Source organism: Metarhizium robertsii (genome assembly GCF_000187425.2).
Source record: "Metarhizium robertsii ARSEF 23 chromosome Unknown MAA_Scf_1, whole genome shotgun sequence".
NCBI classification, from domain to species: domain Eukaryota; kingdom Fungi; phylum Ascomycota; class Sordariomycetes; order Hypocreales; family Clavicipitaceae; genus Metarhizium; species Metarhizium robertsii.
The window spans coordinates 5403811-5419877 of NW_011942149.1; the positions used below are offsets into that span (position 1 = coordinate 5403811).

General features: G+C 53.5%; 5 protein-coding genes across 5 annotated transcripts; 4 read left to right on the forward strand and 1 right to left on the reverse strand.

Moving 5' to 3' along the window:
- Positions 1-491: 491 nt before the first annotated feature.
- On the forward strand, positions 492-3940 carry MAA_01936 (WD repeat domain-containing protein; the record flags this gene model as incomplete). Its single annotated transcript, XM_007819934.2, has 3 exons — positions 492-881; positions 1000-3771; positions 3833-3940. 3 exons carry the CDS (start codon positions 492-494, stop codon positions 3938-3940), a joined length of 3270 nt encoding a protein of 1089 aa, XP_007818125.2.
- A 995-nt stretch (positions 3941-4935) lies between these two features.
- On the forward strand, positions 4936-7035 carry MAA_01935 (uncharacterized protein; the record flags this gene model as incomplete). The annotated part of the gene is made up of 1 exon (XM_007819933.1): positions 4936-7035. The coding sequence occupies one exon, from the start codon at positions 4936-4938 to the stop codon at positions 7033-7035; it is 2100 nt and encodes a 699-aa protein (XP_007818124.1).
- Positions 7036-9072: 2037 nt separating this feature from the next.
- On the forward strand, positions 9073-10875 carry MAA_01934 (uncharacterized protein; the record flags this gene model as incomplete). Its single annotated transcript, XM_007819932.1, has 2 exons — positions 9073-9129; positions 9238-10875. The coding sequence occupies 2 exons, from the start codon at positions 9073-9075 to the stop codon at positions 10873-10875; spliced, it is 1695 nt and encodes a 564-aa protein (XP_007818123.1).
- Positions 10876-11104: 229 nt separating this feature from the next.
- On the reverse strand, positions 11105-12151 carry MAA_01933 (Peptidase T2, asparaginase 2; the record flags this gene model as incomplete). The annotated part of the gene is made up of 1 exon (XM_007819931.1): positions 11105-12151. The coding sequence occupies one exon, from the start codon at positions 12149-12151 to the stop codon at positions 11105-11107; it is 1047 nt and encodes a 348-aa protein (XP_007818122.1).
- An 877-nt stretch (positions 12152-13028) lies between these two features.
- Positions 13029-16054, forward strand: MAA_01932 (NACHT nucleoside triphosphatase; the record flags this gene model as incomplete). Its single annotated transcript, XM_007819930.1, has 2 exons — positions 13029-13459; positions 13537-16054. The coding sequence occupies 2 exons, from the start codon at positions 13029-13031 to the stop codon at positions 16052-16054; spliced, it is 2949 nt and encodes a 982-aa protein (XP_007818121.1).
- Between the last annotated feature and the right edge of the window lie 13 nt (positions 16055-16067).

Genomic DNA, 16067 nt, shown 5'->3' on the forward strand with positions numbered 1-16067 from the left:
TTTCTGTGTGCCCGTATGCAGACTCGTTCGGAAGGAACCAATATGCAATACGGAGTAAAGGTGCTGACACCGTCCCACCTTCCTAGCCTGCGTCGGTCAGTACCGGCCACCCAACCGCTCTTGCCTCCTGAAATCTTTGGCTTTCTCGACCCACGGCTAGTCCGCACAGGCCCTGGCTGTCACCCGCTGGCCACCCACTCTTCCGGCGTCTCCTTTTGCCGGCGAGTGGCTCTCGTTTTTACTTGCTCTCTCCTCATCCAGCGCGAGGCTCACGCGCTTGTCTCCTCATTAAGCCGCTCCTTCAAGGTCGGCAACCTGTGCAATCTTGTGCAATTTTGTAAAGACCATCCTGGAGCGAGCCCTCTTTCACCAGCACAGCTCTTGTTAATTGTTTCGCCAAATCCGCCGTCGGGGTTCGACTGCCCGGCGCCGATCTACCATCCTCTTGGTCTCCCGGCTCCGGAGTCATATCCTGCAGACACCACCACATCATGACGCCTTCGCCCTTGCCTTGCGGCCAGGCCTCAGAGCCGCGGCGGCCGCGGAGCGATCCAAAAGTCTCTGTTAATATTGCGGAAGGCTCGCAGAGCCACGGTCGACGGTTCCAGCTTGAAATGAGCGAGTGTGTTGAGACAAAAACCGTTACTACCACAACCCGCCTTACTCGCAAGTTTCCTCAGGTCTTCGTCCGCGACCCAACCCCGCTTGAAAGCCTCGATACGAAAGAATACCCTTTGGCGATGAAGCCGACGCCGCCAGAGCTACTGGATTTCTCCTATTACGTTCCCGAAGACGACCAGTCTGAAGAACAAGACATTCATTGCGACGACGAAAAGGACACTGCCCTAACCGGCTCTAGTCTGCCGGTGGTTACCAAACCTGTGAGTTGTATAAACTTCCCGGCCAACTTGGGCCCAGAATCGCTCTAGGACTGGCAGAAGAGAATGAATCCAATGCGGATCTATTTATCCCCTCAAACAGGAACTAATGTGGCCGAAGCAGTCCAGGCAACTCGTGACCGGTGCCATTACACCCACGGCTGTGAAAGCCGAACCCAGTCTGCACCAGACCCCTTTACCAAATCGAACCAGTCGCCAGGTATCACGCTCCCCTTCTGAATATTATCCCCGACGAACGCGTCAAACTCGATCTAGCGTTCCTGATTCGCCATCATCCTCGGCTTCTCAGGGCGGTACTGGTTCTGCTGTTACACCTCGAACATCACAGCGCCCTGCCCGATCCTCTACCTCGCACGCCGAGTCAGACAAGTTGAGGCGATCATTAACCCAGCTTTACTCGTTATATGACGCAAGCTGTAGTAGTGGAAACACCGCTGCCGCCGGCATGCCGCCCTCCAGCCGCCGTGATGTTGGCGAAAGACCTACCCGCGGCGGATCCGGGTTCCTCGCCACCCCCGATACTTCTGAGGTCGCTAATTCAGCGATGGACCGCTCTTTCCAACGGCTCCGTTCATTAAATTCAGAACGGCCTCAATCCCTGCAGGATTCATCATCTGCACCTGCTGTTGCCTGTGACGCCGCTAGCCCAGCTGGAAGTGACTCTCATACTGTTTTCAGTAGCAACGTCGCTACCCCCCCAGTCACCGATGCCGACCCTGAGCCTTTTGGAGACGTTGACGACTCACTTCAACATTCACTTCGTACTGCAATTCATCACAGACCTACAATCGATGTCGTTGCTGCTCAAGATGCGAGTCTCCCTAGTCCGAGGTTGTCGCCTACTCTTGCTGCATCCCAGTTGCATTCCGCGGAACCCGATGATGGCGCTCAGTCTAGTTTCCAGACATCAGCGAGTGATACTACCATGCCCTGGGCGGAGGGAACCCAGGCCACAGATGATACCAAAGCTTTGCAGTTGACGTCAAACTCCCAGTCGACCAAAGACAGGGCTTTAAGACGGCTCCAACTCAACGACGATTTCGGACCTGTTGTCCTCGACACGCAGACACTACTAGAAGCATTTGACTCCATGAAGACTGAAATGAAGACCTTCATGATGTATCAGTTCCTTCGTAGATGTCCGCGTCCTACTCTGCGGCTGATCGCCGATACCGTGAATCCTACTCTGAAGTGTGACTTTTTAAGGCAGCTTCCCCTGGAGTTGAGCTATCATGTCTTGGCTCATTTGGACCATCGAGATTTATGCAGGGCCGCTCAAGTTTCGAGGCACTGGCGCAATATTGTTGACCGCAATGAAACGGGCTGGAAGGAGCTCTTGGACAGCGACGGCTATTGCATGGCACCTGGTGAACTGCACAAGGCCATTGTCCAAGGTTGGGGTTGGCAGGATCCGGTTGGGCCCTTGGACTATGAACACGACTTAAGCATGCAGGGTCGGCTTACATCGTCTGAATTTGAACTGACTCGAGCTTTCCGAAGCGAAACTGCACCAAAGTCTAGGAGTTCGAAGCGAAAGCGAGGCCTGAATACTTATTCCGCGTCGGAACGATCGAAACGCAGGGCTGGCACGTCTCAGGAATCCTCTACTACTGCCGTGAGAGACCCGAGAGTGGAGACGGAATTAAAGCAACATAAGTCTGAGGGTCCCCTTTCCGCTGCCAACGCAGCAGCAGCAGCTGTTCCTGACCCCCAGCTCGGCCTGCCTAGTCTTCGCCAACTTCATCTTTTCAAGTCAATCTATCGCCGTCATCACATGATTCGTCGAAGCTGGACAAGTGGAGAAGTCGCACCCGGTCACGTCGCCTTTCCTGCCCATCCTCGACACGTCATCACTTGTTTACAATTTGATGATGATAAAATAATAACAGGCAGCGACGACACATTAATTCATATTTACGACACAAAGACGGGCAAATTACGTAAAAAGCTCGAGGGTCATGAAGGTGGTGTATGGGCCCTCCAGTATGAGGGAAACATTCTTGTTTCGGGATCGACCGATAGGTCAGTTCGTGTTTGGGATATCGAACGAGGACTATGTCAGCAAGTATTCTATGGCCACACTAGTACTGTGCGATGCTTGCAGATTCTTATGCCCACGGAAACTAGCCGAGATCTAAGCGGACAAGCTGTTATGCAACCCGAGAAGCCGCTGATTATCACTGGATCTCGAGACAGCCAACTCCGAGTCTGGCGTCTCCCAGAGGTTGGCTCTCGCAGGTATATTCAGACGGGGCCGCCGGCGCAGGAGTCCGACTGTCCCTACTTCATTAGGGTGCTCACGGGCCACACGCATTCTGTGAGGGCTATTTCGGCCCATGGCGACACCCTTGTCAGTGGCTCTTATGATAGTACCGTGCGTGTCTGGCGTATCAGTACCGGTGAATCGCTACATGTTCTTCGTGGACATTCTCAGAAGGTGTACTCTGTTGTTCTTGACCACAAGCGAAACCGATGTATCTCCGGTTCTATGGACTCACTTGTCAAGATTTGGGATTTGGGAACTGGTGCTTGTCTCAACACCCTCGAGGGCCACACTCTTCTAGTTGGCCTCTTGGATCTACGAGATGAGCGTCTCGTGTCTGCCGCGGCAGATTCGACGCTTCGAGTTTGGGACCCTGAGAACGGCAGGTGCAGACACACGCTGATGGCACACACCGGAGCCATCACCTGCTTCCAACATGACGGACAAAAGGTCATTAGCGGCAGTGAGAAGACTGTGAAAATGTGGGACGTCAACACGGGCGAGTGTGTGAAAGATTTGTTAACTGATCTTACTGGCGTTTGGCAAGTCAAATTTGACGAACGTCGCTGTGTGGCGGCTGTGCAGCGCGACCAGTTGACCTATGTAGAGGTAACATCAACCCGGAGAATTTGAACTACAAGTCTGACAAAGATACTGACTTTTGCCACAGATTTTGGACTTTGGTGCGATTCGGGACGGACAATGTCGTGAAGAACTGGGACGGCGAATTTTGTTAAACGAAGTCGAGGTGGGGGATATTCTTGATGGGGGAGTGTGAGACTGATGTGTCTGCTTGCCACCCTTCACACCTGAACATAAGGCGACCGGAAATATACAGCATGACAAGAGTAGCGCTGATGCAGTAGATGATTCACGTTAATTGCATCGAACAAGAAGGTTATGACGAATGATGCGAGGCAAGGGATTCAGTATTATTCTGTTTATGCGAATATCAGAGTGCATTGTCAACGGCTTGCGGCGGGTCACGATATTGGCGTTAAAAAGGGTTTGGGGGAGAGGGTCATGTTTGTTTACGCCGCGTTTATATTTATTGCGTTTTCTTCTAGTAAGGTCTGGTATGCAAAGGCTGGTGTTTCGGGTAATGAATTGACGGGAGCTTGTGCTCCTTGATGAGCGGCAGTAACATCAGTACATGTGACACGCAAAGATAGACAAAGTGTGACGACGCTTTCACGAAGCGTCATGCCGAGAGTGCGAGAGTGCGAGAGTGCGACGGTGGAACGAATTCCGGTGGTGCCGCGGACTTGGCCTCCAACAGCAGAGCATCAATCAAGTTGGTCGATAATGATATGGGCTCCGTTGGACTCTGAGGTCTAGTCTGCCTGTGTTACAGCAATTTTTGCCTGGTAGCACCGTAGAATAGAGCGCCACGAAACGAATTTCCTTTTCTGGCATGCAGGTGGATTGCTAGCCTGCGCATGTGCGGAATCGTGACATGGGAAGAAGGAGGCTGACTTGATGGGGGCTGCAATGTTCGGGGCATGGGAGTCAAGTCTCGCTCCGTGGCTCCGGGATCTATATATTTCAGCTCTTCCCCCGTCAATCCCCTGCTCATGGGTCGCTGTTACTCGGTTCCTTCTAGTCGAGGACGTCGAGCCCTGGGTTCTTTGACCGTTGCTGGCTGCTGTTGACCTCGCCGAGCTGACATTGCACGACGTTGGCCGAAGTTGGCCGGCAGACGACACAGGCTACTTTGCAGAATTGCTGCGGACTGGTTCACTTGCTCGCCCGGAATCACCGGATTTGGAAAACATGGGGTTCTTGAGCAAAGCTCTTTCCAAGGCCGGGAATGTGGCTCAACAGGCTGCCGCCGATTATCAACATAAGCAGCAGCAGGGGGCTTATCCTGCTCAACAGTACGGTCAACAGAATCCGTACCAGCATCTACAGCCTCAGCAGCAGCATCACCAACCATATCCGCCGTATCATCGGCAGCCTGCTCCGGCGCCTGAGCCAGGACCAACTTCATGGCTCCAGGATAGCGGCACGTCAGCAGTACCGTATGTGCCGATTCCTCCTCAACCAGTATTGAGCACATCGAGCCAGCCACCAGCTGCAGCTTCATCTTCTAGGCCAGACCAATCCGTAACAGCACAGGGTACCCGTGCGATTGTCGTACAAGCCTCGGTCCATCATATTTCGGGAACACCAGAGCCACATCCATGTGGTATCACGCCCATCGTGGAGTGTTGCAACACAGAGGTGTTGTTCCCACTCGATTGGTTTATTCACTCATCCGCCTCGTCGTATACAATCTGTAGTCGCTGCTATGTCGACTACGTCTACAACTCACCGTTCCGCTGCGAGTTTACAGTGGCGCGCTCTGTCCAAGGTGAATCTCGACGATGCATGTTCGGATCCCGCCGGATGAAGGAGACTCTGTGGCCTCAAACCATCTTGTCAGGAAATTTGAGCAACGCGCTAGAATTCATGAAAACAAGACAAGACCTTCCGGCTTGCCCTGAAAGTCAGCTGCAGCAAAAACGCAACCGCTATCTATCCAACGATATCCCCGGCGCCACTATTTGTGAGGCATGCTTCGAGGATAACCTAATCCACACGCCATTTGGTTCCCGATTCAAGCTACAGGAAGCGGACACGATTGCCGAACAGTGGTACTGTGACTTCAGCGTCTGGTTCATCCCGCGCACACTGGAGGATAACGTCGGAACAGGAACGTGGAATAAGTTCTGCGATGATGTGAAGGCTCGTTTACAAATGCCACAATGCCCCAAGCTGACAAACACCATTATCGACCAACGCGGCTGGTATATTGCAAGCAGGGGACCGCCAGGACTGCAGGTCTGCCATACTTGTTTCTGCGACTACTTCTTTGGCACCCCTGCGGCGGACTTCTTTGCTCCCGGGAAACCGGAGGGACCTAACGGCACTGCTATCTGTGTGATGGGACACTTGAATATCCTATTATCGACCATGAGGGCCTCAATCAAGCAAGACTGGCAGATATTTTGGGCGGCCATGGATCAACTTGGGGCGAATCCTATCTGTTCTGGAACTGGCACCACCAATGCCGTGTGGTTCACAACCAAGAACAATCCTCCTGATTTCGCGGTTTGCGGCGCTTGCATCGGCTCCATCGCCACAGCATTTGGGGGAGCTCACCACTTCATGCTAAAGCCGGGTACCTCGAGAAGCGATACATTTGTCTGCAACTTCAACACTAGAAAGCCGCGGTGGCAGCAATTTCTGGCAAACTTCAACGAGGTGGTTTTGACCGGGAAGCCAGACTCGCTGGAATTAGCTGCCAAAACATGGGCCGGCGTCCCCTTATGCCCACGATATGATCTCAAGAAACCAGGCAAGAGAAAGTGGTGGGGATGGGACGACCTGCAAATCTGTGAAGAGTGCTACATCTCCTTTGCTAAGGGATCCAGATTTGAGGCCAACTTTCCCATGCAAGGACTATTCGTAGAGAAGCCACGCATTTGCGACTTGTACTCCCCTCGGATGCGTGGCCTATACACCGAAGCGTGCCAGAATGATACACTGCCTGCTTTACTGGACTTTGCTCACAAGAGAAGGCTTGTATTCCTCGAGACAATACCGCACTGCGAGGAAATTCTAATGACGCAGTTTATGAAGGCGCAGCAGGCCAAGATGCTGGGAATCACGGGGTCCTTTTACAAAGCAATGGGCGGAGCACAGGCTGCAATCAACGGACATGATTACAACGTGGGAAATGCCCAGGTCGGCTACGGATGGAAGAATGAGACGGAGTTCACGGGCGCCATGTATGATCACCATATGAGGCAGGTCGCCGGGGAAGTTGGGAACGGAGGGCCAGAGATGATGATCCGGGTTTTGGAACAGCGGTGGAAACAGGTGGAATAGTCGGACTGCTCGGGGCCGTACAGGTGCCCAGATCCGGTTCATATGACCGCCCGTATGAAATGCAATATCTATTCACAGACGTGCTTCTAACCCCGTGGCAAGGCTGCTTGGGCTGGGCGCTGGGCGGATTTTTGGATTTCAAAGCCTGTGTCTTTGCACATACCATACTTGGGCACGTCGTTGGGGCATCATTAGATCATGAGCTCATCTAGGCCTTTGCCATGCAATCCCCGACCGCTCTGCTTGATAAGGCACTAGCAATGTTGTCCTCCGAGAATTGACGGCGGCACGTCCGAGACAGATGTGGCCGCATTTCTTGAATCAGCGGCCTACGTGGAGGCAATAAATGGCTGAAAAAGGCCGTACGCTTCGGAGATTAATGATGCATAAGCGTTTCCAATGGGGTTCTATCGTAGCAGCCGAAAAACGGGCACGTGTAGGGAGGATACAGATGTGTGCAAACGAAGATTGAAGATGACTGACCCCCTGCGTTGTTGAATGCGGGACGTCCGGTCGGAACACTGCTACATGTAGGCTGCTGGGCAGGTACTGAGGTACCTAGTGAACTGTCGAGCTTGATTCAATGTTGCTTGGGAAGGCACGATCGATGAAAACACATCTGGACCAGTCGGCACCAGGAGACATCTGGACGCTCTGAGGTGGCTGCAGTCAACTGTAAGCCCAACGTGATCACGTTCCTCGGGGCAGCTTCGCCCAATTCTCCCAGGCCAGAGGGTGCGACATAAACGCAGGTTTTGTAGCCATGCTTGGTCTCTGCTCCCGTGTAACGAAGCACGACGACGACGTGGCGTAGCCAAGACATTGGATCACAGACGGATCGTCAGGCGGTTGGGCAGCAGCTGCATCCACGCTGCATCCCACGCAGGGCGATTCTCATGCAGATGCATCTATGCCATCCCTTTCCCAACGTCCTTGAAGCCTGTATACAGGCCTTGCCCGATGTATTGCGTCAGTCTTTGCCGTCGTGTACCTTATTCCATCCTGAACGGATGAAGCTTGCTGACTCGGGCTCGGAAAACAGGTTGGAAGGGGGACGTGGACGACGCGAGGCAGCCAGCCACCGTGTGTTCTCCCCGCGCCGAAGTTCACTTTCAGCATCGCCACCATCCGTCAGCGTCGAACAGAGTCAACAATCAGTGCCCTGAAAAGCCTTTCACGGTTGGTCGGTTCAGCCCCGTGGCGCCGGTTTTCGATTTCTTCTGGCCGAAGCCGCCCATTGAGAGACGGGACGCCCCGCGATTCGCTAGTTCAGAGCCTGGCAATGGCCAGTCAAGCTGAGAACAGAGGCCTCCCCAAACGGTAAACCCAAAACGGAACCAACTGTGGTCAAGGCCGGCGGAGAATCACCAAGTATATCGGCTGGGTACGGAAGTAGAAGCCATGGTCCCGAGCTGGTACTTTGTACCGATCCAAGACCCCATCTTGGATGGGCCAGCAGCCTTGACTAATGTGATAGGACATAACCCTCACCACTTGTCACGTCTCGAGTTGCAGCAGCATGTGGGAGTGGGCGCTTCCCTCGTTTCATGCAACAGCGCCTGACGAGAAGAACCAGCCGGGAGCCAATAGCATGACCGTGGTAGAGGTGATGTGAGGGTGAACAGCAAGGCCACAACCACAGGACAAGCGCAGCAGTCGATCCACTTGAACGGCTTTGACATGTCTTTGTTAGATCAGGAGCCTGTATTAAAACCCCAGTCCATCCTGGGAGTGAAGTCGACGGGCTCAATCCAACACTTATTTTCGCAAATACATAACACACACCAGCGTCGGTTCCTGTGCCACGGTGGAGAGCAGTGGGTTCGCACTCCAATTTACTTCCCAGGGTCGACTCTGTGGGCGATCTTCACCGACACTATCGAGGTGGGGTCAAGACGGCCAGGACTCCAGACGATAACCAGCCTCTTCTACCGCCATTCCTGAACCCTTGAACTGTATTTCTATAAGACTACGCCGTGCGGTATCTTGACAAGGCGAGAAAGACCAACTGGTGGGCAATAGCACCCTTACAACAACATGCCTCTCGAGCAAACTATCACGATTGTCAACAACTCTGGCAAGATCATAAGCACTGTAGGTCACCAATACAACCGAAGCATATTTCATGAAGCATATCGCTCTGTACATGGGGAATACACATATGCACCCTTTATGAGGCAGCTTTGATCTAACTCGACACAGGGAAAGCAATTATTTTCCATCTTTAAGGAAGCAAAAGCATCTTACGATGAGAAAAAAGCAGAGATTAGAGGATTGAAGCGAGCTGAAACCTTCGACCAGTCTCAGATCCCATACCGCCATGATGGCTACTCACGACCACGAGGGCATGGAAGTCATAGCGGCCGTAGTGTGTATGAGCCAGAGTACTATACAGAATATGACTACGGCAAGAATCCTGGATCATACGATGGTCGACGACAATCGTTCGACGTCTATAGTGAGGCAGGCTCCCGAAGGAGTCATCACACGTCCCGATCGCACTCGAAGCACTATCATCACAGCGAAAGAAATCGGCCAGCTTTGACCGAGAACAATCTGAAGACGCTGAGCGAGATCTCCAGCACCACACCTAGCAGACCTCCTATGACATATCGCAGTCCTTATGCCGAGACACTCCCTAAAGATATGGCGGTGTCAAGAATGAATCTTACCCAATATGATATGAAGAGTGTTGTCGAAGATGATTGGAGACAGTCTGCCCTCCTCCGGCGAGCGTCTGAATCACAAATCTCCAGAAGGGACGAACCTAAAGACAAGGAGATCGACATGAATTTGGCGTATGGAAACATTCCTCCGGACTTGGAGTATAGAGTCGACCTGGATCCTTCATCACAGGGCGAAGAGCATAAGGCCAATCAGCTGGTTCGCAAGGTTGAGGGTCTTTTGGATGAAGCGCACTGTTTGCAACACTCTGCAACATCTATCATCAAGCATCTTCAGCAAAAACCCGACTCGGCTGCAGCAGTCGCTCTCACTCTCGCGGAGTTGTCCTCCGTAGTGGGGAAAATGTCTCCTGCATTCCTTGGCTTCCTCAAAGGCGGCTCTCCCGCCGTATTTGCCCTGCTCGCGTCACCCCAGTTCCTCATTGGCACTGGCATTGCCGTCGGTCTAACGGTCGTCATGTTCGGAGGGTGGAAGATTGTCCAGAGAGTGAAGGAATCCCAAGTCCCTCGGGAGGCCATTGCATATGAAAGCGCCCCCATGGATCGACCTGCGCCGCTACGTACGCAGAGCGATTACAATGCCAGCTTTGATGAGGCGCTAATCGTTGATGAGGAGCTGAGCACCATTGAAACCTGGAGGCGGGGCATCATGCCCTTTGGCGTCGACAACGAAAGCGCCGACATTGAGCTCATCACCCCCGAGGCAGAGCGTGCCCAGAGAGAAAAACATAAGGATGATTTTGATCTTCGCTCATTCAGAAGCGCTCACACGGCGGCGCGAAGCACTAAAACTGCAAAAACTACAAAGACCACAAAGACTTCAAAGACGGCCAAGTCATCAAAGACGACTAAATCACAGAAGACATCAAGTAAAGACAAAGAGAGAGAGGTTCCGGAGCGTCGAAGCAGCAGAAATCCCACCGTTGAGAGCATCAATGGTGACTCTGAATTGGGCAGGCATAGATCCAGCAGGAAGGAGAGAGAAAATCGAGATCGCCCAAGGGAAAGGGGAGTCAGAATGATTGAGGATGGGCGAAGCAACAACATGGACCTTGTATTTCGGCCAAAGGCACAGCGACAGGGCGACAATATGCTGAAGGCTCTATTTAAGAACAAGGATAGACATGAGAGCAACGCTGAGTATGTGCTAGCTTAGGCGTGGACAAGGTTAATCCGAGCATAGAAACTCGAAGGGGGCGGCGTTCCGGTATTGTTCAATTCACCATGAAAGAATTTATGGAAGACGTTAGAATCGACTGTAATGGATCATTAGAGGGAAGAGAATTGGCGTTGGGAAGGCATTCATTGCTCAATTTGTAACATCCAATATAAGTTAACAGTGCCCTCATTTATACATGTCGATATGTAGAATTTCTGGGATGGCATCATAACTCTATTGACATGTTACGATTCCCATTTATTGGGTCGACTTGAACGACGTGCGTCTTGTTCATGCCTTGGCCGCGAAACGAATAGGTAAAATGCCAACCGCTCGCCGCCGCAGCGTGCTCTCCCTTGTTGTTCATGACAACCACGCCGGCCTGGATGTCAGGAAACCTCTTGACCATCCGGCGCACGGCGTCCTCGGCAGCGGCGGCCGGCGACATGCCTCGTCGCATGCTTTCCACCGCCTGGTAGCACGGCAAAAACCGCATCATGAGATCCCCGTCACCGGTGGCGCCGCAGCCCCCAACCAGACTGTCGACGTATGAGCCGCTGCCTGCGATGGGACCGTCGCCGACCCTGCCCGGGATCTTGTATGCTTTGCCGTTTGTAGTGGTCCCCGCGGCCATGCTGCCGTCCTCGCCTAGAGCAACGAGCGAAATCGTATCATGGCCTCGTCCCTTGATGTCCCCTCCGTCTTGGCCTGGCGCCGTCTCTGAGGCGCCATTCTCCAAGGGGGTGTAGGGACCGCACGAGCTCTTGGGATCGGGAACCACGCCGACCCATGAGTTGGGCTGGCACTGGTTTCGCTTCCACTGTTCGCACATGTCGCGGGACCGGTCTGTGGCCAGGTCCTCCTCCTTGAAGCCGTTCTGGGCGGCGAAGCGGGTGGCAGAGTCCCCGACGAGCATGGTGTGGCCCGTGTATTCGAGGACGTGTCTCGCGACGGCTATGGCGTGCTTGACCCGGCGCAGGGCCCCTACGGCGCCGACGTTGAGGGTGTTGCCGTCCATGATCATGGCGTCGAGGGTGGTCTCGCAGTTCTCCGAGGGCGAGCCGCCGTAGCCCACTGTGCCGTCGCATTGGTTGCTTTCGCAGGCGGCGCCGCCGATTTGGACGGCGTCCAGGACGGAGCGGGCGTTGGTGAGGGCGTCGTGTGCGGCGTCGGCGGCGACGGTGAAGGGGCCGCCCCAGGTGTGGATGACGACTGGGGGCGCGGTGCTTGTTGCGAGGGGGGAGAGGAGGAGGAGGAGGAGAGCATTGTGCATGGTGTTTTTATGATCCTGCGGGTGCAGGACCCGATGCTGGCTGTTGTCAATGTGATGGATGTGTGCAAGGTCGGTGTGGGAGATGGGGGTTTGGGCCCTGGCGATGGTGTTGAGGCTGATGAGACTAGATGGCAAAATACGTACACGAAGTGTTGGGGAAAAAAAGGCCTAAAATGCTGGTATGTTCTTATTTCTTATATCGTATGGTGTATTTTATGTAGATGCTGTAGAATGCCGATGGTGTCTAGACGTGAATTAGGACTGCAGGATGACGATTTGGAGACTCAAGGCCGCTTCTATGCTTTCAAGTTTCTAGTTTAAGGGATGATGTTTCCCTCGCCTCCCTAAGCACGATTCTTCCCTCTTTCAACATTTCTTAAAAACCTCTGCACTGTCAGTCGGCATGATGGCTGCAGGCCAAATATGTAACTTGTCTGATTCGGCGTTGGTGCCCAGTCAGGCATGTGTGTGTCAAGGGCAGAGACAGAGTTACAACTCGTCACAAGTATCGAAGGTTCCTCCACTTTTGGAGTCGCGAGTCTGCCTGGATTCAATGTTATTCCCCAGATTACCCCGTCGCTAGACTGGTTACGGAACAAGTCAACCTGAAAAAGATCCATGTCCGCAGCTTACGCTAAACAAAATGTCCGGTCAGATTACGTGGGGCTTTGGCGGCCGTATATAATACTTCAGCCGCCCGCCATGAGCGAGCTCTCCATCTCTCACTTGTTTCATGTCTTTGAGAGGCCCTTTGAACGAGTAGTCTAGCTCAGAAGCGAGGGCACCATCCAGCCTCACGAAGCTATTCATACTTACATATATACACATACATACTGTAGATGAATTGAACGCATCCTGCGCCATTACATGCTATAAAATGGCAGCAGCCAGCACAATTGTAGTCTCCCCAGAGTTGAAACAGCCCCCAGCTGTTGCCGACTTCCTCCAACACGCCGTCGACATTTACCATTTCCTGGTCTCTGTACATCAACCTGACCAAGGAAACGGTAACGTCTTGGTTCTGGCGTCCCTCACCTCGCTGCCAATCAAGCTGAACAGCATCGTCGCTGCCCTTGATCAACACGTTACCAAACATGGGCAATGCCGCGGCACTCTTCCGTGGGCATGTCGCAAAGTCGGCCAAGATCTCTTGTTGAAGCTTAGTCGCGTAAGAGCCCATTTTGCTGGCACAGATGTCGTGACCCGAGTTGCGTTTCGTGAGGCGTGGCCAAGAGTTGACGTCGAGGCGCTGGGAGACCGTCTGCACCAACTCGTGGGCCGTAATCCCGACACAGCCATCTCTTTCAAGTAAGTTCATGTCGGAAGAGTCTTTGTCAACTAGGAGGAAATCTCACAATGAATAGGACTTGTAAAATACACCCCAGCCCAGAAGCGAGCCCCATCACAGATGAGAAACGAAGAGATGGTGAAGGTGACGTGTACGGGACCAAAGTGGGCTGTAGCGAAAAGAGCGTCATGAAAGTGCCACGAAAGAGCAAAGTCGCAAATGGTCCCGTTGGGTTATTACAGCAAAACGTCCCAATGCCCAGGGTGCAGGAAAAGCCGAAATTGGCCCCTACAAGCCTGTTATACGACTTCATCCTCGAAAGTTTGGCGTACAAAACCATGCACGATAGAGAAGAGGAAGTTGTTGGAGCTCACGGGAGCACTTTTGACTGGATATACAACAACGCGAACAAGCAACTTGGACATCAGTTGACGGCTTGGCTTTGCAGCGATGGTCTTGGTCCCATATACTGGATCACTGGCAAGCCTGGTTCCGGAAAATCAACCTTGATGCGCTTTCTGTTCGAGCATGACTTGACCAGCGAATACCTGGGGACTTGGGCAAACGGCCAACATGTATGCATGGCGGGATTCTTCTTCTGGACCAGCGGATCGCGGGATCAGCGTTCTCAGACGGGCCTGCTACGATCACTCCTACACCAATTGCTATCAAGCAACAGGGAGCTGATTCCGGATGCGTTCCCCGAGCTATGGCAGAAACTTCGCGTTATGGATACCAAGGAGCGCATACAATTATCTCTCGAGTGGCCAGTTAAGGATTTACTATCGTCTTTCCAGAACTTGATGGATGCTGTCCTGCCCAGCAGGAAGATTTGCCTTTTTGTGGATGGTCTGGACGAGTTCGACGGGGACCACCTAGCCATGATCAACTTCTTCAAGCATCTCGGCATGGGCCAGCATGGACACTCCATCAAGATGTGTCTGTCTTCTCGTCCGTGGTCCGTTTTCGAAAATGCATTCGAACACGCTGTCCCGCACATGCAGCTCCAGGATCTTACCTATGTCGATATGCTCAACTACACTGCAGACAAGCTGCTGGAAAACATGCCAATAAGACGATTGCTGAAGAAGCACCCTGCGTTGCGGGAAGCCATTGTCGACGACGCCGTTCAGCGCGCCGACGGAGTGTTTCTCTGGGTGAGGCTGGCTGTGAATGAATTGATTGCCGGATGGAAACCCGACTCCGGTGCAGATGGCTTAGTGTCCATACTTGAGCGACTTCCGACTGATCTTGACGACCTCTTTGCCAAGCTGCTCTTTGAAGACCGCGCCCAGTCTGAACTGGCGGAAACCGCCATGATTTTCGAGCTTGTCCGCGCCCGGGAGCTTGTCGCCGACTTTGTAAGAGACGACTCCGCGAATTCGCTGACAGTTTGGGAACTTGCATTTTCTCTGTTGGAAGAGGATGACCCAGCGACGACAGCATGGCAAGTTGAGCAGGCAGAAGATCAGTTCATACACCATCGCTGCGATACCACAGTCCGGCAGGTTACACACCGATTCGCTCGTCTATTGGACCTGCATCACCCTACCCGACAAGGAAACTCGACAAGGCCTCGCTTTTCAGACGACACCACACGGGATGCCAGGGTCGGCGCTGCTCAAAAAGTGACTTATATTCACCGCACAGTCCGCGACTGGCTCATGGCCGCACCCGGGATTCAAGACCGGCTAGTTTCGCAGTCGCCTCGGAATTTCGATCCTCACCTGCGTCTACTGCGGTCGTACGTTCTCCGGCTCAAGAGACCGCTGGAAGAAATCGAGCATCACCGCAGGTTGGACGAGTGGTGGCCAGACATCGCCCTCGCGCTGACACACGCTCGGCACATCGCCAACGACCCAAGCGGCCTGCAGCGGTCCTTTGTCAATGAGCTCGACAAGACACTGAGTTGGCACTGGCTCGACAAGCCTCAGGACCCGTACGACCACTGGGCCAGAAACGCCTTTGGCACATACGAGGTGCGCATGAAGGCGTCGCCGATATGGCAGCCGTTTCTATGCCTCGCCACCAAATTCGGCCTCGCGCGCTACGTCTCTGAAGAGGTTGCTGCTCGCAGCAAGGCACAAGGCCGGGGACTTTCGAAGGAGCAGCAAGAGTTGCAGCGAGACGACGCGACGCCCCTGTTGGCGTACGCAACCGAGTTTACATGCTCTCGCATGAAGACCATCTTTCCGCTCTCTGACCCGGCGCTCGTCGAGTTCCTCCTCCGGAACAGGTGTCGTATTAACCCTGGGCCGAACCACGAGTACGCAGACTTCATGACCCGCACGCCAAGAACGCCGTGGTTGGCGTTGCTGCGTCACTTGCGTGATGCTCGCCGTCGAGGATTCATAGCCTACTATGACGTCGATACCGACGGTACTGCTCGGTGGGCGGACATTGTTCATCTGTTCTTGGAGGTTGGAGAGGCGGACAGTCAGGCCGTCATCGCGGCCGATAGGTGGGATTCAGAAGTCACGGCCCTGGGCGTGCTGGAGTTGTTGGACGAGACGTATGGCGCTGTTGAGTTGGCAGAGCTGAAGGAACTCGTGGTCGGCAAGCAACAGGGCAAAGGGGAACAAGCTCAGTACGCGCTACGGCCCAAGAATATCTGAAAAAGATTTGCCA